Source organism: Antrostomus carolinensis, unplaced genomic scaffold (assembly GCF_000700745.2).
Source record: "Antrostomus carolinensis isolate BGI_N321 unplaced genomic scaffold, ASM70074v2 scaffold34550, whole genome shotgun sequence".
NCBI lineage: Eukaryota > Metazoa > Chordata > Aves > Caprimulgiformes > Caprimulgidae > Antrostomus > Antrostomus carolinensis.
Window position 1 is genome coordinate 1 of NW_010287060.1, and position 1,447 is coordinate 1,447.

The following is a 1,447-nucleotide window of genomic DNA, read 5'->3' on the forward strand; positions in this document are numbered from 1 at the left end:
ATATATTTATATATTATATATACATAAAATAAATAGTATTTTCCAGGTATTCCTGTATTTGAGATGGTTATGAAAAATAATGGTTTTCTGGCATTTTGGGAACACCATTCAGGTGGCTGCCTCCTGGCTTTGAAAGAGGTGGAAGAAGTGATGGTGTCTGAGGAGAGTCAGTCAGCTGACAACTTGGCTGCAACAGTCATTTCTGAAGATCCTCACACTGTTTTGGTGGAGTTTTCTTCAGTGGTGGCGGACACTCAGGAATACATCATCGAGGTACGAAGTGGGGCATACAGCCTGCTCCTTCTGAACCTGGCACGGTGTTTGGTCAGTAAAAACCACAGCTGTGCATGTTCCTCATCTTGGCTTTTGGGAGAAGGTAAGACAGGATCTAGCAATGCTACCCCTGCCTGCAGGAGCCTAGGGATGAGTAGGGTTAATCTTGTTCAGGAGAGCACCAGGAGCCTCCTTCACACCCTTCATTCCTGTGCACAATGTAGGCAGGAAAATGAGAACACAGAGAACACTTGACAGTAGTTCAGCAGAAGGCTGAGACAAGAGCTTCTGACCATACCAGATTTTATGTCCTCACAAACTTGCTTCAGCTTTCCCTCAGCTTTTATCTACTCTTTTCTCCTATTTTTATTTGGCTTGTTTTGTCCAAAATAATCTCTGTTGTTTTTAACTGGCTGTGGCTGCCAAGAGCCATGAATTACGTGTTTCGCTTTCTCCCACTTCGTGACAAAGAGCCAGTGCTCATGCACGCAGAACAACACAGTTCATTTATTGAGTCCCTTTGGTGCTGCCATAGTTCTTCTCCAATAGGAGAAAAATCTGCCTGTTGGACGAGTCCTGCTGAGGAGATGTTCTTTTGCAGTTATTTGTGAACACGTTGCATAACTGTTAAGTAGTTCTCGGTAATGGGATTTGGAGGAGTTGTCTTTAGACAAGGGGGTGTCTTTGCATCCAGGGGGAAAGAGAAAGACTTTTGTAAAATATCTTATTGTTTTTTATCTTGGTAATAAAAGATTTTGTTGTAATAATCTAAAAAGGAAATCATCCTGTTTTGTCTTTCAAGACTGCTACTGAAGACATGGAGACCAGCGAAGCTACTGAAATAATAGAGGGAACAAGACATGAGGTAAAGCAGACACATGAACTGTTATTATGGGGACTTGCTGTAGATGAATTGGTCACTTCTAGTGTCTGAAAGTCATGCTAAATGAACCCAACTTCAAGTAATTCATTTACTTACCTCTGTAGTTTTCCAGACCTGTCTGTATAAAAACATAACACTGGTCATACTGGTCTGACTGAGCTCTGTTAACCCCAGATCCTCTCAGTGATGGTGGACAGTAACTTGTGTGGCTTCACACACGAGAGCACAGCTGCTGGCTGGGTGGAACTGTACAAGAACACTTCAGCCTGGGGGAAACGACCTTCTTGAGGC

At 42.9% G+C, this 1,447-nt stretch overlaps 1 protein-coding gene across 1 annotated transcript in view; it reads left to right on the plus strand.

Moving 5' to 3' along the window:
• Nucleotides 1-112: 112 nt before the first annotated feature.
• Nucleotides 113-1,447, plus strand: part of LOC104532948 (transcription factor E4F1-like) — a gene marked incomplete at its 5' end in the record, with an annotated part of 2,132 nt that continues 797 nt past the window's right edge. The window contains 2 exons of the mRNA XM_010178294.2: nucleotides 113-273; nucleotides 1,076-1,138. Of these exons, the coding sequence (XP_010176596.1) occupies nucleotides 113-273; nucleotides 1,076-1,138 (224 nt within the window). The remainder of the gene's footprint in view (nucleotides 274-1,075; nucleotides 1,139-1,447) is intronic.